At 39.1% G+C, this 27,197-nt stretch overlaps 1 protein-coding gene across 1 annotated transcript; it reads right to left on the reverse strand.

Annotated features, from left to right (window-relative positions):
- Positions 1-286: 286 nt before the first annotated feature.
- CRLS1 (cardiolipin synthase 1) lies at positions 287-26,889 on the reverse strand. The gene is made up of 7 exons (XM_022556490.3): positions 26,397-26,889; positions 23,483-23,620; positions 18,775-18,904; positions 5,678-5,763; positions 4,704-4,772; positions 3,008-3,099; positions 287-1,275 (listed from the first exon to the last, which is right to left on the reverse strand). The coding sequence occupies exons 1-7, from the start codon at positions 26,700-26,702 to the stop codon at positions 1,188-1,190; spliced, it is 909 nt and encodes a 302-aa protein (XP_022412198.1). The 5' UTR covers positions 26,703-26,889; the 3' UTR covers positions 287-1,187.
- Positions 26,890-27,197: the final 308 nt, after the last annotated feature.

Below are 27,197 nucleotides of genomic sequence, written 5' to 3' on the forward strand. Positions count from 1 at the left end.
GTATGAGTCCATGTTACACTTAGGTTAGACCTCAGGACAATGAGCAGCAACAGGCTTCCACTGTTGAAAGGAGGCAACCGGCACCAGCCACTTGTCTTCCTCTCCCCTCTCCCTGCATCTTGCATTCTCTTAAACATGACAGTGTAGCAAGAATAGGGCTTTTAAGTCAGATGATCACAAACCAATTATTTTTACAATGTTAAGTGCAAGTGATATATCTGAATGGACTTTATGAATCAGAAAACTTCCACAACAGCAGACGACCGTGGAACACAGACAACCCAAATTGAAGGTCACTTTTTCCCAGCTCTTTTATTCCTTTAACATCTTAACAAAAGAAGATTCCCCAAAGCTTAAAAAAACCTTTGAAAAATATAATTTCATATTATTTACATAACATATGAGTACAGGTCCCAATATCATACAAACATTGTTATGTTAGAGATACAGTGGGAAGGCATGATGTAACTCACTGCCTCTTGGATGGCTAGGGTAACAGACATATTTTCATTTTCCAACGACCTTTGTCACTTATTATCCTGATGCATAAACTATTAGGCACCTGAGAGGTTGGAAGACTTCTGAACATGAACTTCAGTACCTTCTATTTTGATCTTATTTATTATTTTCAAAATTTACTGCATTTTAAATCTCTTTACAAGTTTAATTCATCCACAACTAAGCTACCTTTATAGTCATTATCCTAAACAATTAAATATTAACCACATGTACTGTTAATGTGTGCACAGATCTAAAAGTCAAACAAACAACTGTGCAGCCAAGTTGTACAGGATGTATATTTAAACCCAGGAAATTCCCTAGTGCTTTGTGAGCAATCTAAATTCTATTAAAGTGACAACTCTTCAGTTTCCATGCTCTAGATTGTTTTTTGTTTTACATATCAAAAAATGACTGACAATAATTGCTACTTATAAATTAATCAAGAAACCTAAGATAAAAAAATTCTAAATTATAGTTTTATTTGTATTTAAAAATACATTGGAAATTCTGCATATGCCCATGATCAAGCTTATTTTCAATGCACATTACTTAAATTTTGATGACATGGTTTGTTCTGACAAGTCCTTTTTCAAGCTGAACACCAAAAAAGGAAACTCCCTTAGATTTCCACTGGCCCTGCCGCCGATGATGTATATTGCTTCCTTGCTAATGATGATGGATGACTTTCATCTGCCTTTTATCACCTGAACAGTTTTCCGACCATAATGATAATAACTGTAAGCTGATGCAGCTGTGGTAAAAGCTGTAAGACACCTTTTATGGAAGGAAAGAAAGAAAATTTAGTCTAAACTCTAAAAAATGCTAACTGTAAGAACCATAAAGAATACATTTAAAAGAGTTGTTTCAAAGTAAAAATGCCTGTGTCGGTGTAATTTTTTTTTAACAAGAATTTAAATATACTGCTTTTCTTTAAGACTTCATTTGAATCAGTAATGTCAAACAATTAATCTAGTTAATCAGTCTGAAAAAAATAATAATAGCAATTGTCATTTTTTACCCAGACATTATTCTAGGTAGTTTTATTTTCACAGCAACCTCATCTTACAGAGGAAACAGTGCCCCAGAGAGCTTGCTCAGGGCCACAGAACTATGAGTCTGGCTTGGTTCCAACTCTAGAGTCCTTGTGCTCCTCCCACTGTTCCATGCTGCTTAGAGTGTTAGTTTTAGAAGCTATTTCTTACAGATCTTGGGAATTCTAATATCTGAGTCATTTTAAATAAAATTCAGCTTTCTTTACTGATATTTCCTTAAAATTAAGGAGAATTAATCAGATTCTCTTTGAAATGACACGAGTGACACTCAGGGCTTGCTGAGTGCTCGCAGCTAACATGTTCCTTTTTGGTGCACACATGTGCTTCTGTTTCCACCAGGTGAGGTGTAGGCTCATCAAGACTCTGTTTGATCTCAAACCTGTTTATGCCAGTTTGATATCCTAAATTCACACATAATGAAACACACAGGTAGGAAGAGTCGCTATTTCTGAGAACTAAGCTGGAGGCTTTGGAAAGGCTTGACATCACAGCGAGTTGCTAAAAATTACTGTCAAAGTAAGTAGACAATGTAATTGTTAAAATACTAGAGAAAATGGTAAAAATCTAGAAAGTTTCTATACTCTGATTGCTTCATAAATGTCTTACATTCTTGTATCACTTTAAAAGCAGAACATGAAAATCAGAGAGGTTGTATTATGGATGCAGTTTTTTGCAAGAAAGAAAAAAATCCCACTGATGAGCCTATAATCAAAGAAAAGGCATTGAGCCTTTATCAGAAGACGTAGGACAAATCAGAATGAATGTACGATTATATATTTTAGAAAATAAAATGTCTAGCGTGTGTATCATTTTTAAAGCTTTTTAGCTTAACTGACTTTAGTTAACCAACTATTTTCTGGCTCAGACTGCATCAAGCAATGTTTTAATTATCGAGTTAAAAGTAGAGTAAAAATACAGTGCTTTAGTATCAGTGTGGCATAAAGTATGAATGTGACACATTTTCAAGGCTATACATAACCTTAATAAAATAAAACTCAAACTCCTTTCTCCAAGTTTCTCTCCCACTCTGCCCCCTTCACTAGGCTGGGTGCACTTTCCACTTATCCACTCTCCTGCACGTCTGACTTTGCTCAGGGTCTGCCCTTCACCAGAATGGCCTCCCCTCAGTCTCTCTCCACCTAGACCTCATGGCTCAAATGCTACTTCTTCCCTGAAGCTTTCCCTCTTCTTCCTACCTGGAAGTATTTTTCTCTACTCCAAAACCCCAACACATTATCTGTACCTCTCATCCCTTCTAACTTGCATGAAACCCCCTATAACTTCTATATCCTACACTTGATAGTAAGCTTCTTAAAAATGGTATCAATCAAAAAATACAGCCCACAGCTTTACCCAGTGTTTAATAAACATGATTAAGAACAAAGTAATTCTAGGATTGTCAAAATAAGCCATTTTGTTGACATTCTCAGAGAGTAATTCTAAGTTTAGCTTACCACAGGATCTGAAGATAAATGCTGTCAGCATAATTGAAAACCGGAGCTGCCAAAGAAGCTGCCACCAAGATTAACTGGACTGCTGTGTTAACCTAAAAATAAGAAGTCATAAATGAACAGTGCCAACCCAATCATGTTTCAAGCTCACAAGAGAAAGGCATAACCCACCACAGTGTAACACAACAGACCCTCAGGGATGTTGTAATATCCCTGCCAAAGAAGCTGGCATTCACACAAAAGGCTGAATTTCACTAACAGGCCCATCTGTCTCCACAGCTGCCCTATATAGTGAGGGGAAGGGCAACTATCAGAAAACACCACTATCTTGAATTTCCATAGCAATAATGTTGCAATAATGTTGCAAAGTTCTTTGCCTTTTTCTCAGTTGCCTATTAAAACAGCCCTGTGAATATGGAAATAATGAAGCTACTCTTCACAGGTAAAAAGGTAATGAGTTAAGTGACTTGCCTGCAGTCATAGCAGGTTACAGATCCATACCCAGAACCCAGATTTCCCAGTACTCCATTCAATGCTCCTTTCACTTGCCTACCACCTGTAAAACCTATGAAGTTAGAAAACTGAAATGCACTAATCTCCATGAGAGAGGCTCTAAGTTCGGAAATGAGTAGGTTTCCCTACCCTAAAAGACAGCGTGGTGGAGAAAAGGAAGACAACAAAACCACTGGAGACTTCCTGTACTCATTGAGAGAAGCATTCTGGGGAAGCGGGTGATGTATGAATCCGTGGGTGATGTGTCTAGAGAAGCACCTACGTTCTCTCATCCATTCTGCAGCCAAATTACAAGGATTCGACTCCGTTTTAAAAATAAGTAATAAAAATTGTCTGGAGACTCCCTGCAAGCCCAAGGAATTGAGGCATTTGTCCCTGGTACCTCTTTAAGCCACCTTCTGTACAGTGCTATACTCCAATTACTGTACTTAATACATATGTAAGTCACAAAAATAAATAGATAAAATAGACAGATAGATAAATAAATAACGCATATTTGTAGGTAAAAATTCACCCCAGGGAGTCTCTGGTTTAAGAGTAATCATCCCTCTGTCCCAAAGATGATCAGCATCCCTAACCTGTTAAACCTCTGTCACAAGGCATGGAGCAAAAGAATAATTACAGCAAACTTACCAAGGCTACTAGTAAAACAAATGTGCCTTCAGTGGCATTAATAGTGTCCTCTCTGTGTGCAAAGACTGGCATACAGTTATTATCCTGAAAAGGGCTCAGGAAAACAGATGGACAACTAAGAGTAGGAGTTGTTTATTAGTGAATAAAACTTTCTCCTGTCCCTTTCCATGTTAACAATCGATCTTGCAAATGAAAGGACCTTGTTATATGGTGTTTTCACTACAGGGAGGGGTGGGTAGTGAAACCAGAAAGAAATTTTCACACTCTCTTTGTGTCAATATGCAATTACATTTCCACCTCCCCTAAGTGGTGGCCCTAATACCTCATTTGGAGACTTAAATTCTTACACCACCAACACAAAACACAACATATATACTAAAGATCCAGAAAGCCTGGAGGACAAAAGAACTGGGCTAATGACCCCACTCTCTATTCTCTATGATCAATACATTAAAATGTGTCTCATTTTCAGCTGCTCCAGACTGAGGTTTATAGTCATCAAAATAAAATCCTCAACGGTTTTTAACTTAAAAGGATGTTGTGTGTCTCTTACCTTGCTGATGAAGGTTGGTTTTAACCTAGCAGTGGCATAACAAGGATTGAAATACTTAGAAAGTGTTCTCTGGCAGAGGACAAAAAAAACATAAAGTTTATTCATCATTCAAGTTTAAGATAAATATTTTGTTATTATATGCAACAGTTACTGAGTGTATAACACACGCCTGGCTATATGCTAGATAAACCCTTTATCTGCATCTGCTTTTATTATACTATATAAGCAACACCTACATTCTTCATAAATCACCTACAGTTTATTGAAAATAGATTTTTTAATTTATAGATTTCTCAATTTCTATAAATTTCTAACACAATAACTATCATAAAGTCTGCTTAACTATGTCTTTCTACTAAATAGATTCAACAAATCTCCCTCATCACTGTTTTCTTTATAGGCTAAAAAGAACCAAAATGAATAAAATACTGCCATTTTCACTGGACTGGGAATCAAAAGATGAGGTTGTTACATTCATGAGGTGGTTATAAGCTATGCTATGCTTATGTGCTCAAATATTTGTAGAACCAATGAACAAATGTGCGAACAAACCACTCCATGCTCATAAAACTGTGATTTTAAAAACCAGTTCTAGATAATCCATAGTAGAAGCTAAATTAGACAGGGAAGGGTACTTAGTTATACAAAACACTCCTAACAGAGTTTGCTGCTAGGGATGGGGCTAGCTGGCCTGAGTTTTATGGACTATCAACTAAAACAATATTGACTTATAACAAAAACATCCTTTTAAAAACTGATTATTCATATGTTCACTGAACAGCTACCATAATGGGTGATTCAAATAGCAAGATGACAGTTATGTCTGTTTTCTTTAAATTCCTAGTAAATGGATTGAATACATAATTGTCATAAATTATTCCCATAAGGTGAAACTCAGTACGCAATAGTGATTTTTTTCTTTTGCCTTAAGTTACAAGTAATACTAAAAGAACATTTTTTTGAAACAAACTCACCGGTGTTGGAAGAGTTCGATATCTGATATAAAAAACAGCAGCAATCAACATTACATCTCTTGAAATTATCATATAAGTAAGTGGAACTGAAAATCAAATATAAAATAATTTTGATTGGGATTTTGAAAATTATTAAGACATTATACATACAATGAAGCCTTACCATAAACTGGTGTTTCACCTAAGCAAAAATTTTAAAATAAACACTTATTGATGCCTGTTTAGGGTCCCTACAGTGAACCACTGATTTTTATATTTTTTTAACCTGCCTTCAAAACAAGGTGAAAGACAGACTATGGCTTTTAAAGTCACATTTCAGAATGTTGATCCTCTCACCCCTTTCTGTATTTTTTTTTCCTTGCATACGTTTTTAAATTGCAGTTAATCAGTGTCAGCTCTACTCAACCCTATTTCCTTTGTTACTTCCCACCTTTGTAAATTTAGAAAAAAGATCACCAAGCTCACTATAATTACATGGAATGAGATGGTAAAAAGATTGGAAAGGATGCCGGGACTCAAGGCATTCTTTTTTTTTTTTTTTTTTAATAAATTTATTTATTTATTTTTGGCTATCTTGGGTCTTCATTGCTCACGCGGGCTTTCTCTAGTTGCGGCGAGCGGGGGCTACTCTTTGTTGTGGTGCACAGGCTTCTCATTGCAGTGGATTCTCTTGTTGTGGAGCACGGGCTCTAGGCACGTGGGCTCAGTATTTGTGGCTCGCTGGCTCTAGAGCACAGGCTCAGTAGTTGTGGTGCATGGGCTTAGTTGCTGCGTGGCACGTGGGATCTCCTGGGACCAGGGCTCAAACCCGTGTCCCCTGCATTGGCAGGTGGATTCTTAACCACTGTGCCACCAGGGAAGTCCTAACTCAAGCCCTTCTGACTTTTAAGAACTCTGACTGCTTGCTTCTGCATTCTAGATTATTTTATGAACAGTAAAATTTGCTATGTGTACCACTTGTGGAGAACCAAAATATCTTCATTTTTGCCTGGCCAGTTCCTATCCAGGCAATTGCTATTTTTTCTTCTGCTCATTCATTCAATGAATTCTAGTTAAACATGAATTCAACTTGTTGATAGTTTTCTCATTATTCCTAAGATCCTACAGGACGGTCCCAGTGCCAGCAGAAGGGCATTTTAAGTGGATACCCAAGGAACTCCTGCTCCCTTGTCGAATGAGAATGGGAGGGCAGAGGTCCTGTTTCATTTTACATCCTTCCACGTTGAAGGAAGTTTTAACCATGAATATATGTCATGTTATTAGAAAAAAATATTTATTTAAAAAGGAAAAAATCTTGAGGCTAACACTCATTTCAAATTGTTTCAATTACTAAAATAAAAGAATCATGCACATCCCTTCCATAATACTTTCAAACAGTTCTTTGTGAATTACTTTTAAGGCTATACTTAGGGTCCTCTATTGGTTCAGAAACTTATGAAAAATCTCAGTAATTAATTACAGATTTAAAATTTAAATCTCTGCTGGTTGTGGCTGTGATGTAAGTGTTGATCCTTGGCCTAGTACTCAATGACAAGACGATTCCAAAGAGAAAATGCTTATCCACTCAAGTCATGGCATTTGGAGCACAAAGAAGACTCGACCGTATGAACCAAGTAACAAAACAAGGCAGTCATGATTTTTAGGAGGATTTTTGTGCCTGTAAACCAAACTTTTCTATAGTAATAATCAGCTGGCAAAATCAAATAACTATCAGATTTTATTTATTTTTAAATCAGATTTTAAAATGCAGCAAACTCATGTGAATTATATACAGTAAACACAACAGTAGAGGAAAATAAACACCTGTTATTGTAGTTCATCACCACAGGGGAAAAAGAATATAATTTAATTCTAAATAAGGTTTCTGCAGAAGAACAGATGAAGCAATTCAATACACTGCAAAGCCTTGGGCTCTAGTTCTATTAACTACTAAAATTACCATTTATTGGGCATCTGGCACCATTTAAGTATTTTATACATATTATGTCATTTAATCTACATATCAACTCCATGATATGGGAACCATCATTACCCCATTTTACAAATATTGAAAACAAGCCTCAGGCAGATTATAAAACCTGGCCAAGGTCACCAGTTAGTCAGTACTACTGCAGAATGCATCTCTGGGCTCAGTTTACCATCTGTTAACAGTCTGGTGGAAGACAGGACTGTTTACAAAATCCAGTGTTCCCCAAACTGACTACTCATCACAGAATCACCTCGTGAAAGCTTCATAAAAGCAAAGGTGAATGCTCCCTGGGGGTTCACAAGCACAGCCAGACTGGGACCAGGCTGCACTGGGTGATCTCTAAAGCCTCTGCCAACTGAGAGCCTGTATACATACATGCTCTTACTGTGATTTTGGGGGCAATTTTGTCCAGTTCCCTGGCTTTTGAATCTTCTAACTGTTCCTGCTTTCTCTCCTGGCCTTCCTTTCCCTTTTCTTCCAGGGCTAAAGCAGCTTTCCTTTGTCTATTAGAGTATGATAGTGTGTTAGGGAGGTGTAAAATGTGTCAGGGAGTGCTCCAAGGTTTTCCTATTTGCTAACTCTGTCTGAAATACAGTTTCTGCAACAAAGAAGTACATCATGGGCAAATTTATTAGTGTTAAAGGGAAATAATAAAATCAAGTCACTTTTACATAGTAGAAGTTTGCATTGAAAATAGTAGTTAACACACAGCCACAGTCATTTGTTATATATTTTCTATGGCTGTTTTCACACTACAATAGCAGACTTGAGTAGTTACAACAAAGACCACATGGCCCATAAAGTCAGAAACATTTACCATTCTGGCCTTTACAGAAAAAGTCTGTAGAACATTGTTCTACATGTTAATCTCTAAACCAGGACCTCTGCAATCTCTAAGGAGCAAATGGAGAGCTCTTACCTACAGAATAGAGCTAAAGGTACTGAGAATTCAGGGCCATGCCTGGTCTCTCACTGCCTGTTCACCCTAGAGGGTAGTACACCACCCAACAAATTCCACCAATGCCCAGGGAGCACCCAGTTAAACATTTATGAAGTAAGCAGCCAAGAATCACCAGACATTTTAGCAAAGTCTCCATCATGAAAGAGATACCAAAACAAACAGAAAAAAAAAAAAAAAGAAGAAAAGAAATAGATACAATACAGGGGTTTAAAACCACCCCCACACACGTACAAAAACAGATAGAAGATGTCCTGAAATGATGATACTCACCTATGAAGTAAGAAAAAGACATTTTTTAAAATTTATTTATTTATTTATTTATTTTTTGGCTGTGTTGGGTCGTCACTGCTGTGCATGGGCTTTCTCTAGTTGCAGCGAGCGGGGGCTACTCTTCGTTGCAGTGCACAGGCTTCTCATTGCAGTGTATTCTCTTGTTGTGGAGCATGGGCTCTAAGCACACAGGCTTCAGTAGTTGTGGCACATGGGCTCAGTAGTTGTGGCTTGCAGGCTCTTGAGCGCAGGTTCAGTAGTTGTGGTGCACGGGCTTAGTTGCTCCGCGGCATGTGGGATCTTCCCCGGCCAGGGCTCGAACCCGTGTCCCTTGCATTGGCGGGCAGATTCTTAACCAATGCACCACCAGGGAAGCCCCTTGTTTTGTTTTGAAAGAACATACAGAGCAAGAGCTCTTTATTTCCTCTTAGAAATTAAAAATGATAGCAATAAAAATGTCAATCGAGGGACTTCCTTGGCAGTCCAGTGGTTAAGATTGCACGCTTCCACTACAGGGATTGAGGGTTCAATCCCTGGTCAGGGAACTAAGATCCCACATGCCACGTGGCACAGCCAAAAATCAATTTTTTTAATTAAATAAATAAATAAACTAAAATGTCAGTAGAAGGGGTAAATGACAAAGTTGGGGAAATCTCCCAGAAAGAGAACAAAAAGTGTTTCCAGTAAGAAAAGAACCTAGGGAAAAATGTTCAGAACTGATGGATAAGTTTTCAGACTGAAGGGGCCTTCTTAGTACCCAGCACAATGGAAGAAAGATTTACTACAAACTCTAGTAGGATCTAGAACATATAACATTGCAAAATTTCAGACCTATAGGTAAATGAAAAGATCCTCAGGTTCAGCTCCATTAATATCTGAGTAGGTAATAATTCTCCTGCTAAGACAGTTAAAGAAGAACATCAAACAAAAAAATCTTGAAAGTGAAAAGCTTGTAAGATGCTAATAAAGTATCAGAATGAGAACTCAGGAAAATAAGCCTAGGTACTCAAAGCCACTCAAAGCCACTGTCCCTGACCCTAGGGAAGTAAGCCACAAAGCTGAATAGGGGTTTTGGCAGCCTTAAAGGGTGGGGGAACAGTAGTCAAAGCCCAGAGCCCTCAGGTTGGGCAGTGACAAACCACCTCCTAGCTTTAAGCTGGGATCTGAACAACTATTCCCACAGGGTTGGGAGAGGAGATGGCCCTAGGCAAACTAAGCCTTAAAAAAGAATGTCTTATCATCTGGCCATCTAGGTGGTCCCAGACTGTTAGCATGCCTAGATACCTGGCAGAACTGAACAAAAAATCTCCTCTGGAGAGTGATGCCATCATCCTACACATCAAGATATTCCTCCAAATTATTTTTTAAATATTAGTACAGTGTCTAAACAGTCAAAAATAACCAAAGACATAAGATACCATGAGTAAGACTCAATAGAAACAGACACATGAAAGAGACCCTCAAAAGATATTTCAGAATTACCAGTGTTTATAAAACAACTAAAGCTTACTATGTTCAAAGGGATACAAAAATCAAGATTGAAAATTTCAGCAGGGAACCGCACACTATAAAAGTTGATTTACTAAGTTTGCAGAAGAATGAAATAGAAATTTTATAACTAAAAAATATAATGGAAGACTTAAATGAATTTGGCACAGCTGAAGAGAGAGTTAGTGAAATGAAAGAGCAAGCTTCATTAGTAATCATCTAGAATGGAGTCAGAAAGATAAAATGAGGTATCATGCAGAAAAGAGGCTCAGACACTTAAAGGATACAGTGAAATCTAACACAGGTATACTGCAGTCCCAAAAGAAGGAGAAACACAGACAACAATACTTGAAGATTGTGGCTCAGAATTTTCTAGAACTGATTAAAGATATCAATCCACAGATTAAAAAGCCCAACAAATCACGAGCAGGATAAATAAAAAAGAAAATCACACCAAATATTGTGAAACTACAGAAAACCAAAGAGAAAGAGTAAATCTTAAAAGCAGACAGAGTAAAAGTACCTTTGAAAAAGAAATGGGTTAACAATTTCTTATTACCAACAATGGAAGTGAGTAGACAATTGCATGGTACTTTAAATGTACTGAAAGAAAATTAACTACCAGCCCAGAATTCTATACCCAACAAAAATATCCTTCAAGAATAAAAGCAAAATCAGACAGAGAAAGACAAATACTGCGTGATATCACTTATATGTAGAATCTAAAAAAAAAAAGAGAGAAATAGAAAGAGGTTGGTAAAAAGACACAAACTTTCAATTTTAAGATGAAACAAAAGATGAATAAGGTCTGAGGATCTAATGTATAACAAACACACTGACTAGTTGGTAACACTGTATTGTATAATTAAAATCTGCTAAGAGAGTAGAATTTAAATGTCCTCACACACACAAAGAATAAAGGCAAAATAAAAATATTTTCAGAGAAACAAAGAAAAGAATGTACCACCAGTAGACCTGTATTAATAGAATTTCTAAAGATATACTTTAGAGAAAAGAAAAATGATTCCAGGTGGAAGGTCTGAAATACACCAAACATAAACCAGAAAAAAGTATGAAGATACATCTAAATGAACACTGACTTAATAAACAATATCATGTGGGTTGAACACATAAATAAAATTAAAGTATGAGAATAACCTAAATTGAGAAAGGAATAAATGGAGTTGAAGTATTCTAAGGCCCTTCCAGTGCCCAGAAGGCATATAGGCATCCCTCGGTATCCATGGGGGATTGGTCTGAGGATCCACCCTGCTTCCCCCAACATACACCAAAATCCACAAATTCTCAAGTCCCTTATATAAAATGGTGGAGTATTTGCATATAACCAATGCACACCCTGCCATATGCTTTAAGTCATCTCTATATTACTTAATACCTAATACAATGTAAATACCCTCAGTTTCCAGTTTGCAGCAGTTTGGTTGGAACTTTCTAGATTTTCTTCCCCCCAATCTGAGGTTGGTTGAATCCGTGGATGGAGAACTCCCAGATACAGAAGGCCAAATGTATAGATTTGTCAACATTAAACTTTGATAAGGTAAAGATGAATTATAATTTTGAGACTAGCTAAATGTTAACAGAGTGTAAAACTTTCCAATTGGTACAGGAAAACAGTGATAATTATAGAATATAGAATATAGACAAAAGTAGAATAGAACATACAGGCCAAATAAAACACAAAATAAAATGGAAGACTGCTACACAAATATTAGTAATCATAGTAAATGGATTAAATGTTTCAGCTGAAAGATAAAATATTTTTAGACTGGATAAAGTAAAGAAAAACCATCTATCTATATGTTATTTTTAAGGAATATCTAAAATATAAAGATGTGGACAAGTTGAAAGTAAAAGATTGGTTTATCATGTAAGCACTGACCAAAAGTAAGCTAGTGTAGCTATAGTAATAGTCAACAAAAGAGACTTCAAGGCAGGGACTTCCCTGGCGGTCCAGTGGTTTAAGACTCCGCCTTTCCACTGCAGGGGGCACAGGTTCAATCCCTGGTCAGGGAACTAAGATCTCACATGCCGGATGGTGCGGTCAAAATAAAAAGAGAGAGAGAGAGAGACTTCAAGGCAAAAATCATTTCTAAAGATATAGAGGGTCACTTCAAAATAAAACATTCAATTCACCAAAAAGACACAACAATTCTACTTTATATGCACTTATTAATAGCATGACTTCAAAAGACATGAAGCAAAAATCAGAGCTAAAAAGAAAAAATAATGGAAAATTGGACACAGCAGGAAACTTTACTCTCTCAGTAACTGACAGAAAAGCAGACCAAATGTAAAAAATAAGTCCGTAAAGAAGGAGATTTAGCCACCAGGATTAAAAACTTGACCAGGGACTTCCCTGGTGGCACAGTAGTTAAGAATCTGCCTGCCAATGCAGGGGACACAGGTTCAATCCCTGGTCCAGGAAGGTCCCACATGCCGCGGAGCAACTAAGCCTGTGCACCACAACTACTGAGCCTGCGCTCTAGAGCCCACGAACAAGCCACAACTACTGAGCCTTCATACCACAACTACTGAAGCCCACGTGCCTAGAGCCCATGCTCTGCAACAAGAGAAGCTACCACAATGAGAAACCCATGCACCACAACGAAGAGTAACCCCTGCTCGCCACAACGAAGAGTAACCCCTGCTCGCCACAACTAGAGAAAGGCTGCGTGCAGCAATGAAGACCCAACACAGCCCAAGATAAAGAAATAATTTACTTAAAAAAAAAAAATTGACCAAATGGACATATGTAGAACATCATACCCAATGACTGCAGAATACATATTCATTTGAAAAACGCATAAAATGTTTATAAAATTTGACTGTATACTGGGCTGAAGGGCTAAAATCACAGAGCATGTTCTCTGAACACAAGGTAATTATGCTTGAAATCAATAACAAAAAGATACCTAGAAAATCCCACAAATTAAGAAATAATTTTTATTAACACCATAGGCCAAAGAAATATCATAATGGAAACAGATTACTTTGAACTCGATAATGACAAGAACACTAGTACCAACATATGAGATACAGTGAAAGGGATACTTAGAGGAAATATATAGCCTTAAATGCAAACTTTAAAAAAGAAAAGCTCAGGGAATTCCCTGGTGGTCCAGTGGTTACAACTTCACGCTTCCACTGCAGGGGGCACAGGTTCAATCCCTGGTTGAAGAACTAAGATCCCACAACGGCACAGCCAAAAAAACAAACAAAAAAGGAACGAGTTAAACATTCATCTACAGCTGTGTTGTTCAATACAATAGCCATGAGCAACATGTAAAGATAAAGCACTTGAAATGTGGCTAGTCTGAAGTGAGAGGTGCTGTAAGTGCAAACAGCACACTGGCTTTTGAAGACAGAGTATGAAAAAACAACCTCATTAATGATTTTTTATTGATTATATAATGAAATGACAATATTTTCCATCTAGTGGGTTAAATAAAATGTTATTAAAATGGGGGGTGGCCTGGCACAGGCAGCAGTGCATGCACAGAGCACTCAGTCTCCACTGTAGCAGAAGTGCAAGCACACACACACACTTCACCTGTTTCTTCTCACTTTGAACATAACTACTAGAAAAATTTAAATTAGATCTATGGTTCCCATTATATTTCTACTAGACAGGACTGATCTATAGAATTTAGAAAAAGAACAGCAGAGAAAAACCAAAGGAGGAGACAGAAATAAAAGAGCAAGATTTAATGAAGTAGTAAACATATCAGAGAAGTTTGGCAAAGTTCAAAGTTGGTTCTTTGAAGATTCATAAAACAGACAAACTTCTGGCAAGACAAGTCAAAGAAAAAAAGGGACAAATAACTAATAATTAGGATGAAAAGGGGGACATCGCTACATAGCCTACAGACATCAAAACGTTAATGTCGATACTATAAATAGCTTATGGTAAATTTTTTTAAATGTAGCTGAAATGGACAAGTCCCTAGAAAAACATCACAACTTACAAAACAGACAAAAGATGAACCAGAAAAACTGAATCACCCTGTAACCATTTTTTTAAAAAATGAATCAACTATTTTAAAACTTTTTCCCAAAGAAAACTCCAGGCTTCAATGGCTTCAACAAGTTCTATCAACATTCCAAGAAGGAATAATTGCAATCTCACACAAACATCTCCCAAGAATGGGGTGGGGTGTGTGTGCACTCCCTAAATTCATTTTATGAGATTATTATAAACTTGATATTAAAACCTAACAAAGGTAGGGGACTTCCTTGGTGGTCCAGTGGCTAAGACTCCACGCTCCCAATGCAGGGTGCCTGGGTTCGATCCCTAGTCAGGGAACTAGATCCCACATGCTGCAACTAAGAATTCACATCCCACAACTAAAGATCCCGCATGCTGCAACTAAGACCCAGCACAGCCAAATAAATAAATATTAAAAAAAAAAAACCTAACAAGGGTATTTGTAGAAAAGAATTCCAGGCCAATCTTCTGAATCTAGATGTGAAATCTTCAACAAAATATCAGTAAACCAAATAGCAATATCTTCATAATATATCATAACCAAGTTAGATTTGTAACAGGAATGTCATCAGGTTGATTTAACTTAGAAAATCAATAACGTAATTCACCACACATTAAGCTTAAAGGGAAAAAATATGACTATCATAATACATGAAGAAAAAAATTTTCATAAAATTCCATATCCAATGTAAAAAAATTTCTGCGCAAACTGCCAGTAGAAGTGAACTTCTTTAACCTGAAAAAGGGGTATCTACAAAACCCTACAGGACATGTCATATTTAATACTGAAAGACTGAAAGCTTTCCTTCTTAGACTGGAAATAAGACACAGATACCACTCCTATTCAACATTGCACTGTGCACTATTGTGAGGCAAATTTTTAAAAAGGTAAAAGGACTGGAGAAGAAGAAACACACTGTCATTAATTATAGATAATACATAATCAAGGATACAGAAAATCCAAGAGAATATACATTTATATTATTAGCATAAGAGTTCAGCAAGTTTTGCTAGACACAAAAATCACTGTCAGAGATGGAACTGATTTCATCCTATCAACATCAGCTACTACAAAATGAAATATTAAAAAAGCTACCATTTACAAAAGCATCAAGAACTATCAGTCACCTAGGAATAAATCTAATAAAAAAGTTTTATTACCTCTCTAGAGAAAACTGTAACATTTTGACATTTTAACAGACCTAAATAGAGTAAATACAAGATGTATGTGGACTGGAAGACAATATTGTAAAAATACCAATTCTTCCAAATAAATCTGTAAATTCAGTGCAACTCCAATAAAATCCCAACAGGTTTTTCTGGGGAACTTGAAAGCTGATTCTAAAATTCACACACAAATGAAAACAGGTAAGAATATCAAGGTGGAAGAACGTGCTCTATCATGTATCAAGACTTTTGGGGGACTTGCCTGGTGGCACAGTGGTTAAGAATCCGCCTGGCAATGCAGGGGACACGGGTTTGAGCCCTCATCCAGGAAGATCCCACATGCAGCTGAGCAACTAAGCCCGTGCGCCACAACTACTGAGCCTGCACTCTAGAGCCCACGAGCCAAAACTAATGAGCCCACGTGCCACAACTACTGAAGCCCGTGCATCTAGAGCCCGTGCTCTGCAGCAAGTGAAACCACTGCAACAAGAAGCCTGCGCACAACGAAGAGTAGCCTCTGCTCACCGCAACTAGAGAAAGCCCGTGCACAGCAACAAAGACCCAACACAGCCAAAAATAAATAAATAAATAATAAAACAAATTTTTAAAAAAAAAGACTTTTGGCAAAGTAATAATAATTAGGGATGGTACTGGTGCAAAGATAGACAAATCAATGGGGAATAAACTAGACAACCCAGAAATGGACCCATGTATATATGAACATGGCAGTGAGTCTGGAAAGTATAGAATTTTCAATAAAAAGTGCTGGGATAATTGGGTGTCCCAAGAAGCAGTTAGAAAATTAACTTTTAAGAGAGAGAATTTTTTAAACCATCAACTAGGAATTATGCAAAGAAATCTTAAAAGCTTTCTAATACAAAACATAATCACACGTAAAGGAAAAGGTATCAGAATGGCAGGAGACTTCTCAACAGCAAGATGGAATCTGGAAATCTATAATCAGGGTCTTGAAAATTCTGAGTGAAAATAACCTGCAATTGAAAATTATGCCCCAATCAAGTATGGAGGGTAGAACAAATACATTTTAGATGTCTGTAGAATAAAGACATTGTACACCTCTAAAAACCTTGCTGCCAGGCTGCATCCTAGCTAGGAAACAACTGGAGATTCTACTCCACAAAAAGAAGGACCCTAACAAGGAAGCCATGGGAGCCTGGAAAAACAAACCCAACACAGAAGAGAGACAATGGAAGTTCCCAGAATGATAATGAAGGGAAGTTGCAGTTCCAAAAGCGACCTACATCAATTGTATCAACAATATCCATAATACCAAAACCTGGAAACAATTTCTGTGTTCACCACGGAAATACCTGGGCTGGCCAACCGTTGTAAAACAATACAACAACATACAAAATAACTCTGAAAAATGGGAAGCATGAAAATACACACACACACACACACAAATTTTAATTGTGAATGTTAACAGAATGCTCCTTAGGATCTTTTCTCCTACAAATTATCTATATTACTTATAGCATACCCCTGCCCCTTCAATACCCCCAACCATTCACACACCATAATTCTGACTTTCAAAGAAGCACATGAACAGCAGTCTAATTCATTTTTAAATTTGGTATGTGGATTTAAAAGCCTAAAGGTAGGGACTTCCCTGGTGGCACAGTGGTTAAGAATCCGCTTGCCGGGGCTTCCCTGGTGGCGCAGTGGTTGAGAGTCCGCCTGCCAATGCAGGGGACACGGGTTCGTGCCCCGGTCCGGGAAGATCCCACATGCCGCGGAGCAGCTGGGCCCGTGAGCCAGGGCCGCTGAGCCTGCAGGTCAAGAACCTGTGCTCCGCAATGGGAGAGGTCACAACAGTGAGAGGCCCGCGTACCGCAAAAAAAAAAAAAAAAAAAAAAAAAAAGAATCTGCTTGCCAATGCAGGGGACAAGGGTTCGAGCCCTGATCAGGGAATATCCCACATGCCGTGGAGCAACTAAGCCCATGTGCCACAACTACTGAGCCTGTGCTCTAGAGAAGCCACCGCAATGAGAAGCCCCCACACCGCAACGAAGAGTAGTAGCCCCCACTCGCCACAACTAGAGAAAGCCCGCGCACAGCAACGAAGACCCAACGCAGCCAAAAATAAAAATAAATAAATAAATTTATTTAAAAAAAAAAAAAAGCCTAAAGGTAGAGGAGAAAAAGAATCTCTAGATTGGGAGACTATACTAGACTGAAACACCAGTAAACTTCTTCCTATCAAATGTCAGTAATAACATGGTATTGAAGGACCAAGTACCAGCTTCTTTGTTCTCAGATTCTAACTCTTGGAAATAAACAGTTTAATCTGAACCAAAGGATTAAAAACTGAGAAACACAGCTGAAGTAGAAAATGAACAACCAAAAAAGCACATACAAAATACAAAAGATCATAAAATTTTGTTACAAAGAGTATTCAGGGGCTTCCCTGGTGGTGCAGTAGTTGAGAATCCGCCTGCCAATGCAGGGGACACGGGTTCGAGCCCTGGTCGGGAAGATCCCACGTGCCACGGAGCAACTAAGCCCATGCACCACAACTACTGAGCCTGCACTCTACAGCCCACGAGCCACAACTACTGAAGGCCGTGCACCTAGAGCCCGTGCTCCCCAACAAGAGAAGCCACTGAAATGAGAAGCCTGCACACCGCAACAAAGAGTAGCCCCCGCTCACCACAACTAGAGAAAGCCCACGCACAGCAACAAAGACCCAACGCAGCCAAAAATAATTAAAAAAAAGAGTATTCAGACAATGTACAAACTATATGTATAATTTAAAATTGCGTAATACCATCTAAGTAATAATAATAACAATGTGAATTTTTATAGACATCTTTAGGATTTCAGAGCTCTCACTTATTAAATTGTACTTAATAAATAATAAGACTTAGGAAAATTTTAAATTGCTTTCAAAAGCTAGGCACAAAGAAAATAATAGTTTCAAAAGATTCTAGGATAATATGAATTAGCTCAATTTTTTTGAAATATTTGTTTAATTTTAAACAATTTTACTAAGAAAACAATGCATTCTATAGTATACACAAGGTCATAAATTCTAAAGTAAAACAAATAGCTTGGAAAGCAAAACAGTTCAATAGTTTAAATTTAGGAAAACACTTTAAAGTTGAAAACATATTTTTGGAACAAAAATTATTTGTCTCTCAATCAAGAGAAATCCTAAGCTGATAAATGGGATTCTTCCCTGTACTATTTAAAAGTACGCATGACGGCGTTCTTACCTGGAATAAGATCTGCATAGGTCAAGCTAACATATAAGATGCTGATAAGTATTTTATCAGCAAGTGGATCAAGAGCACTTCCCAAAGCTGATTTTTGACTGGCCCAGTTTCGAGCAATAAATCCATCCAACTGAAAATAGAAGTTTTTTTTTTTTTAATAAATGTCATAATAGGTACAGAGTAGATATCTTGAAGGTTAAGAGATACCAGAATAACCGCTATACTTGCATAAAATGTAGATAAAACCTCTTCTGTCTCTTACCCCCAAACCTTCTGTTTTACTGGTATACACTTAGCTTTTAAATTACCAACTGGTCAGAAAATGATTTCACTTTTCTACAGAAAAAAATTTTCACTTTTCTTTCTCAAGGCCTTCAGCTATTTTGCAATGTTTTCACAATGCCCCTTTGTGGGATGAACCCAGACACAAATTTAGAGATGTAAAGAACCCAAATAAAACTCAAAGAAAGCAGGACTGACAGAGCTTGGACTAGGCACCCCACCCCAACCCACCCCTCCCATCCCCCACCCTTTGAGCCCTGAGCTATTTCACTACAGCCAAAATAGCTGCTTTTACTTGCAAGGACTACTGTTTAACTGAGAGATTTTCTAACTTCCATTCCTACCTACTCTTCTATAATATGACCCAACTCCCTATGTTTTAGCTGTTATTATTTTTATTTTATTCTATTTTAACTGTTATTATCAATATTTTTTATCTAGTGCCACTGTTAATTCCATGTCTGACTGTATTGCATGACCTGTATTTGAATACAAAACTCAGTCCTCTGTACCTGGCCTACTTAAAATTTTTGATATGAAAATTACTTATTCACTACTCCTGGAAACAAATTATATTTTAAAGCAGAGGTCATACTTGGGTTACCAGGGGGCCAAAGAGGCCTGCAGGCTGGTTTTGTTTGACCTGCCCAGTGATTTTTTAAATATAAATTAGTTGCCAATATTTAAATATTCAAAGTCTTAACTCAAAAAAATCCAGATCTCCAGGCTCACTTGAGAAATGGGAAGATCTGGCCACCCTGGGGCCACAAAATTGACTGAAACCAAGTACTGCCTATTTTCATTAAACGAGGCAGATATTTTCTGGTTTTCCAAGTCCCTACCCTGGCTTTTACTCATTTTATTTAACTTCAAACTTCAACAAATATTTGAATTTTCCAGTCCTAGTTCCAAGGAAAAAGATCAAATTAATCTAGACGTAATTTAACATGGTACATTTTAAAAGATAAATAAGTCCTCCATATCTCAAGTACTCCAATGACTTAGAGCAGTCGTACAGGACAATGGTTAAGAACTTACTCTTCGTAGCAGAGCAGAAGTGGTTCAAGCACTGGCTCTCCCACTCACTTAACTGTGTGACTCTGGGCAAGTTATTTGGCCTAAGCCTCAGTTTCCTCATCTGTAAAACAGAGATAGTGCTACCTACCTCGCAGGGTGGGTTGTCTCAGTACGTAATGTGATTAATACTTGTCTAGCACTCAGCGCTTAGTAAATCCTCAAAAAAAGCAGTTACTAGCTATTACTACCTCAACTGAAAAAATCTATTTTCTTAAGTATACTATAGGTAACACTAACAGAGTGCCTAGAACTGGGAGTTGGGGCCTTGGAAGATTCAGGTGTCAGTTCAGTTTCTGATCTCGGGGAACTTAACCTCCCATTTTATCACCATCATCACCCTCTTGTCCTCATTGTTCCTCTACTCACACTGGATTCCAAGGTCATCAACATCATCTCTTCTTTGTAAACCTCTATAACTCCCTACTCCACTCTCCCTCAACCCTGCTTAAATACAACTACCATGTACTATAGGCCTGCACCCAAGCAGCTGAACACTGATCAAGAAAAACACATAAATGGGCTGATTGATCTCACTTTTTCATGACCACAAATCTCCTGTGGGCACTCAAAACTGCCTGGCAAACCCACACCTGCTTACTGTGTTTACCTTCTCTATTCATAGTCTGCTCATCCTTCCCAAAGCCTCTCTCTCTAGCTCATGACCATGTCTATATTTGCTCAAAAAACAGAAACAGAGTGTCAGCCCTCCCTTGTATTCCCACCTCCAAGTCCACCACCTACTAGTGTCCATGCACATTCTCTCTGCGGTCCCTGATCCCAAGTCCTCTTACCTTCTGAGTTTTCCCCACCTCCCCTGCATCATCAATCTCTCTCTTCCTACCCAGTCATTTAATTAATTAGTTAATTAACAACAAAAATTTCCCCAGTATGCATCTCTTTATAAACTACCCTTCCTTGACTATCTCTCTATCCCCCTATGAAGCAAAACTTCCCCAATGTGACATCTATTGTCATCACCACCTCATTTATGCTCGCCAACCCATTCTGACTGCCCCACCCTCTAGAGATTGTACCCATAAAAGTCACCAATGAATTCTACATTCTTAGCTTACTTGACCCCAACACAATTAAAGCACTTTCTTCACTTAACATCTGGGACACCTTATTGCCCAATTTTCTTTCTTTCTCACCAGCTATTCCTTCTCAGTGTCCTTTTTTGGCTCCTTCTCCATTGCTCCATTATTGTTCTTTTCTCTGACCTCTTCTCTTCTTTTACCACAGCCTAGATGATTTCATCCAGACTTGACCATCTATATGATGATAACTCTTAAATCTATCTCTAACCATGATTTTCTCGAACTCCAAACTACTGTATTCAACTACCCAATGTTACCTCTATCTGAACAGGCGTAACAACTCTTTTCCCACAAACCCTGTCCTACCCTGAGTGTTGACCGTCACAGAAAATGTAAACCTCCATGCATCTGCTTGTTGAAAAGGAAAAAAAAAAAAAGTAACAGCCTAGCACTCCTATTTAATTCTTTTCTCTCACCCCACATATCCAATCCATTAACATATCAACTCTATCTTCAAAACATATTTCCCAACCCTCTTCCCTAGATTACTATAAGCCTCATAACCAGCCTCTCTGCTTCTATTCTTGCATTCCCGTAATCCACTTCCCATATACAACATTCCCCTACCTAAACCCTCCATGAGTCCAGCCATCTGCCCAGCAGCCATTCTAGAGGCATCAAAACCTACATGAAGTAAATGTAATATGATGCCAGTTAACTCAAGTTTCTGTACACATTGTCTTACATATTTAGAAAAGTGTAAATGAGACCTCTCACATTCGATGAATATTGCAATCTCATGTGGCAACTAAAAAAACCTACAAACCAAAAAAGAGCAAATCCAGTAACTGAAAAAGATCTTGCCTATTATGAAAAAGAAATTCCATTATCAATATAATGGCCTTTGACAGAGTTGGAGACTATATTAATAAGTGGAGGGCTTCAGGCTTCACAGATAAAAGCAGGGACAAAAGAAGAGATTGTGAGAATGAGAAGTTGTGACAAACAGGAGCTAAACTCGGGAAAAAGAGGCGGTAACCATTTCAAGAAACTGTATTTGATGCATATTTGGAAATGCCATATAACAGTGCAAATGTCCTCATTATTTATCCTGCAGAATCTTCAGCTAACTCTGTATTGCTCAACAATGCTACTGGGCAGGTGTAATTTTGTTTCTATGAACCTCAAAGGGAACAGCTGATGTTACAAAGAAAGATGCTATGTGACTTTTATTAACAGAAAATTAGTTTCTCTTTATTCTCACTGAATACTGAGCAAAGCTTTTCAAACATACATCAGTTTAAAGAGGCACCAAATTATTATTGCCTGTCTGGGTACTCACTTGGATCTCAGACCAGCCTTGTACAAGAATATACAATTTATATACATAATGTCTATTTCTACATGCTTTTGTCCTGATTTAAAATCTTTCCTCTACCTTTCCCCCACTTCCTTCAATTGTGTTTTTGCAGGACATATAGTTTTACAAGCCATTTCAAATCCTTTATGCAACAGGGTGGGTGATAAATACAAATAATGTCACACAAGATGATGACTGGCCAGTCCACAAAAGCCTATATAACACATAGTGTGGCTTTCTGTTAGAAAATTATTTTCCAAGTTCTAATTGGAGATAACCTGAATAAATCTTTCCCTCCCTATAAACTGACACAGTGGTGTCAAGGTGCTCTTTTCTCCTTGGTCCATCTGCTGGGAGAGTGGAAGAAGGAAGGATGTCTAATGCCCACCTAGGGCAGGGTCTTCTGGAAGGTGGTCAGAGGGGTGTAGAGAAGGAATCAAGGACCAAATCTGTGGGGTGCCTATGGCCTCCTGCCAGCATAAACCTGAGCAGAGATCCGGCCTCTGCAAGCTCCCTGATCACAACAACTGGCCCACTGTTTCCCTCTCCACCAGTAAAACCAACTGTTGTTGCAGATCAGATATTTCTCTCTACTATGTAAGTAGAAAAAAAGTCTCACAGCTTCTCTCCTTTATTTCTATCCCTAAAGCAAGTACTTGGCCCTTTGAGAATTTCTAAGGTTTTTTCTTCTTTGAAGAAGTTAAAAACCAAGAGTAAAGAGCTCCCTCTCCCATGCCTCCCTACAACCTCCACTTCCTTCCTTAGATCATATAAAGAATAACAGAGTCCCACATAGATGTTAAAGACAAGCCTTTACACAAAGTACTAGGTGAAATTCATCTTGAGGATTTCCTTCCAAAGAAAAGCAGACTGAGTCTGTGCTATTTCAGTGTAGTAGAGACCCTGGGATTTAGAAGGGGAGCAAAACAGGGGGACTGCCGGTACAACTTACCAAATCAGTTAGCCCAGCTAAAGCAAAAACTCCTAGTGCAATATTAAAATCTTCTTCAATAATCAAATAGCCCAAAACTGGGGCCAAGCCAATTCTCGTCATTGACAACATATTTGGGATTGTCCATGGGTTTTCATACTGAAACAAAGACAACAAAATTTAAATACTATAAATTCATACTTTAAATAACTATATACATTGGGAAAATACACTCCATCAACTTAAAGGTTAGAAGCTACATAAACCTTAAAATTAGTACTTTCAGTTTTAAAATCCATTCCGTTATTTTTACACACATCTAAAACTGTTAAGAATGCAGAAGATGAAGATATGTCATATACCAAAACACAGACTAAAATGTTGGCTGTATATAGAGTAGGTTTTCTCACTAAAGAGAGAAGAAATAAACATGTATTATCTATCATATAAGTCAAGCCTTTAATGTATTACTTCACCATCAGAATTCAAAAGTAAAAACATACTGCTTTTAAAAGTGAAAATTCAACAACATTGTAAATCAACTATATTCAATAAAATTTTTTTTAAAAAAAGAATTACTTTCCCATTATACAAAATTAAAAAAAAGATCTTCAGGAAGATCTTATACCTCAAGTAGACAAACGGTCTAGAAAGTGTCAGAAAAAAGCCGAATTATCAACCATGGGCATTTTGGCTAAAAAACATTTATTGCAAAATAACCTCTCCTCACTCCTCTACACATACCCATCAAAAGAATGCTAAATGCCATACACAGTGTTGGAGATACGAATGAAGAGGAATAAAACATTTAATTCCATAACCTCATCACTAAACTGGAGAACTGCTAGAAGAAAATGGAACAAGGAAAAGGTATTGAGATACTTAGGAAATAAAGAGATTTTGTAAATTTGTTCAAAATAGCCACAGAAATGTTAAGATCCTCAACCAGAAGCTGAGGGCTTTCACAGCTCCCCTGTGGGGGCTTTATGATTCCTTGAAACTTCATTTGGAGCCAAGGTGTTTGAAGTTGGCACCAACAAAAGGGCACCTCAGCAGCTGCTCTGAAAACCATTCCTTCCTGGCCAAAGTCTGTTTCATGAGAGGGTATTTCAACTTTAAAAAGCCCCAGCCTAGTGGAACTAAGATACACTGCACAGAGCAGGGTACAGAAATAATACAGAGAAAATGTCATTCCCTAAAGGCTGGATTTTTTTTCTCCACTGAGTCAAGACTGCCAGCTCTACCCCATGGGACTATCTCCTCACAAGATAACCCTACTTAACCTCTTTATCAATCAGTAACCTATTTGCCTGAACCTTAATTTTGACATTTCCACTTCTAAATACCTCTTTTAAAATACCTTCAGCCATTCTGTAAGAAAAGCCAGTTCTCTAAAGATACTAAGTTTGTGTTTATAAACAGAACCCAGCAAGAAATGTTCACCTCAGTTTGAAGGAATAATGAAGTTATTGGGGCCCACTGGCAGAATACTGTCATTAAAGATACAGAAAAATTCAAATTCTGCAGGAAACAATCACCAAACAAGCAGCACTCCAAACCTCTACTCAAGGACCTTCTGTTGAACTAATCCACATTATATTAATTAAATGGAATCATTCTTGGAACATATTCCAAATTCAAGTTCAAAGGTCCAAGTGTTTCAGAGTCCAGAGAAAAAAAAAAGTCTGTTGACCATACTGCGATACAGAGTAAGTCAAATACTGATCCAGCATTACAGTGACTCATTGAGGGGGGTGAGGAGGTACAGTTCATGATTGAGAGAAAGGAAAAACAAAGCAAAAGGTCAGAATACAGAGGCCCAAAATTAAACTCAGAGAGGCCCACGGGGAAAAATTAAAGACACAGTTGTAAACAGCCAGATCATTTCATTTGGTGAATTAATAAACCAGACTGAATGTTCTTAGAACAATGAAAGGGATTCCTTTTAGCTCCACATAAGATATTTCAGTTAAAATAAAATACCTCAATTTATAATCATTAAATTCGTAAACGTTTCTAAGTTAAAATTAAGTGAGCTAATCTCAGATTACCCAACCAGATAACCTGTGGCATACTCGACCAACTACTGCCGTTCTGGGAAGGACTTCAGCCAGGATATGGCAACCTCAAAGCATCCAGCATTCATTCAAACCCCAACATGCTCTAGCTATTAATGTGGCCGAGACTCCTGCCAGGATGTGGCCACCCCAACCCATGCCGTATAACTGATGAAAGCAGCACAGGGGCCCACTGAAGACATAACAATTGAAGATGTAATAATTGCATGAGTCTTGCTACATGACATCAAAAGCTCTCCCACACTCATGCTCTCATGTCTTCTGTTTGGTCAGTATTTCAACAGGTAAGCAGACAAATATTTTCCTCCGTTACCTCAGGAAGAGAGGTTTAATCTTTTCCTATAATTAAAGGTTAAAGGATCTTTTAATTACGATTTAAATTACTTAGCTATCCTTCATCCTACAATATGTAAAGTCACCAAAGGTCAAATTATAGTTAACCAAACCTGCACAAGCAAACAGAAAGGCCTGTATATCATTCTGAAGACGCCCAGAGACTTGCCCTAAACATTGGGGATTCGCTTCAAAAAATTTAAAATGGGCTTTTAATAAGACAGGTGAAGGGTATTTTTACCAATGCAATATCCAGAGGCGCGTCCAGCTACCGGTGCGGATAGACGGGAAGGAGAGAGCTCTAACTTGACCACCGAGACAGGAGGACGCGGCTGATACCCCTGACACTCACCCCGACCCAATGATCTGCCCATAACTTCTCTTCGGGGAACGCTTTAAAAGTTCTGAAACGGAAGCATCGGACCTCACCGGCCACGGCACGTTATTTGCGTCCGGGACCGAGCGCCGCCGCAGCAGTCGACCCCGACCCAGAGTCGCCCCTCCGCCTCCTCCTCGGTACGTACCAGACTGGCGGCGCTCGCCGGGCCCCACCGGCCGCCCCGGGCCTCGGTGGCGGCGTCCTCTTGCACTGCGGGCCCGGGGGCTGCCTTCCCCGCGCCCGAGCAGTGGGCCCGCGGGCTGGCCCCAGGCAGCCGCAGGCCGAGCGCAGCCGGGCGCAGCCACCAGCGCTCCGCCAGGCACCCCAGGCAGCACGGCACTGGCGGCAGCAAGGCCCCGCGGGCGCGCCCCTTGCCCGGCCGCGCTCCCGGCGCCCACACGGCTACACGCAAGGCACCCCACGAGGTGCGCGCCACCCGCGACGCCAGCATGGCCCTGCGGGCGAGCCGCGGGGACGCAGGCGGCGAGAGCTCAGCAGCCCGGGGCACCGGCGAGTAGCTTCCCCATCGAAGCCCAGCAATATCGGAGAAACTCGACAGCCTCCATACTGGTTCTCAAGCCTCAGCACGTTCGGTTATACCAGTGGCCTGGGCCGCCAAGAACGGACGCCGTCGCGACGCTTTTGCGACACCGTCGCCGCTGGCCTTCCCAGCGCCGGCGGCGACGGCGCAGGCGGCGAGAGTCACGTGCCGTTAGGCCCAGTGGGTGCCGGGTAGCTGTCCGGCACGGCGCCGCAATCCGCCCACAGGCGGGCTCCGGGCTCCGTGGGGAGGCGAGGAGAGGAACGCGCAGGGCAGGACTACGGCGCGGCGGCTGTGGCCGGGAGAGGGCGGGAGACATCTCGCGCCCCGGCCGGAAACCCGAGGTGTGCGCGGCTCTGGGCACAATCGCGAGAGTTTTACATATTACTAAAATGTCTGATACAG

This window comes from Delphinapterus leucas, chromosome 15 (assembly GCF_059928025.1).
Source record: "Delphinapterus leucas isolate spDelLeu-1000000601 "Yukka" chromosome 15, BTC_Dleu_Yukka2, whole genome shotgun sequence".
NCBI lineage: Eukaryota > Metazoa > Chordata > Mammalia > Artiodactyla > Monodontidae > Delphinapterus > Delphinapterus leucas.

What these genes read in the sequence shown, in the direction of transcription:
- CRLS1 (XM_022556490.3), bottom strand. Translation starts at nt 26,702, where the DNA reads ATGCTGGCGTCGCGGGTGGCGCGCACCTCGTGGGGTGCCTTGCGTGTA. An exon ending in CGGCGAGCGCCGCCAGTCTG is followed by an intron (nt 23,621 to 26,396) that starts GTACGTACCGAG and finishes TCTTTGTTTCAG; the next exon opens with TATGAAAACCCATGGACAAT. An exon ending in CTATGCAGATCTTATTCCAG is followed by an intron (nt 5,764 to 18,774) that starts GTAAGAACGCCG and finishes TTTGATTTTCAG; the next exon opens with TTCCACTTACTTATATGATA.